This window comes from Eurypyga helias, unplaced genomic scaffold (genome assembly GCF_000690775.1).
Source record: "Eurypyga helias isolate BGI_N326 unplaced genomic scaffold, ASM69077v1 scaffold14142, whole genome shotgun sequence".
NCBI lineage: Eukaryota > Metazoa > Chordata > Aves > Eurypygiformes > Eurypygidae > Eurypyga > Eurypyga helias.
The window spans coordinates 87,191-87,956 of NW_010235432.1; the positions used below are offsets into that span (position 1 = coordinate 87,191).

Consider the following 766-nt stretch of genomic DNA (forward strand, 5'->3'; position numbering starts at 1 on the left):
GTGACACCGGGGGGCAAAACCAAACAGTCTTGCAAAGCTGTTAAGATACCTCTACCTATAAGAGCACATCAACCTTTGGAAAAAACTAAACTGTTACAGACTGTTTAATAACTGCACTGAAACTGATAAGCAGCTCTAGAATTATTTTCTTGCTACAAATATGAACCCTACAGTTCAACATTTGACTAATCAGAGTTAAATTTTGCTGATACCAACCATCCAAACTGATTTCACATACGATACGCCTCACAGTCAGTCACTAAACTGTTCAATATGTGCAGGCTTCACGATCCAGGATCCATAATTATGTTGTTCCAAGTGGCTTTGCAGCAGGCTTTTAGCTTCTTGGTATAGTTCAGATTGAATCTATAAAAAAACAAAAAGAAAGACCAGGAAAGATGTCAAGAATGATGGTTACAGAGACCTGTTTCCTTTACCACCAGCATGTAATAGGCTCAAGCATACACCTTGTGGAAAACAAGACCTACAAGCCTCACACTTTCCTCGGTTGCTGACAGAGGAGAAAGTGTTACAGAGTATGAAAACATACTCTTTTTATACATCTGGGCATTTATTGGGATGACAGAATTCTTTTTCAGCATCTTTTCAGTTCCAGTAATATCTTCACACAGAAAATACAGACTCGCTGTCATTCAATGCAACCAACAGTCAATTTAGCAAGCCATTCCATTTCAAAGAAGTTTTTGAATCACTGGGGGGGAACACAAAAAAAAACCACCCCACCACACCACCAACCTCTTGCATA

The 766-nt window shown here is 39.2% G+C and overlaps 1 protein-coding gene across 1 annotated transcript in view; it reads right to left on the bottom strand.

Moving 5' to 3' along the window:
* Positions 1-252: 252 nt before the first annotated feature.
* Positions 253-766, bottom strand: part of ADAD1 (adenosine deaminase domain containing 1 (testis-specific)) — a 10,542-nt gene continuing 10,028 nt past the window's right edge. Inside the window, exon 11 of the mRNA XM_010146747.1 lies at positions 253-366. Coding sequence (XP_010145049.1) covers positions 253-366 — 114 coding nt within the window. The remainder of the gene's footprint in view (positions 367-766) is intronic.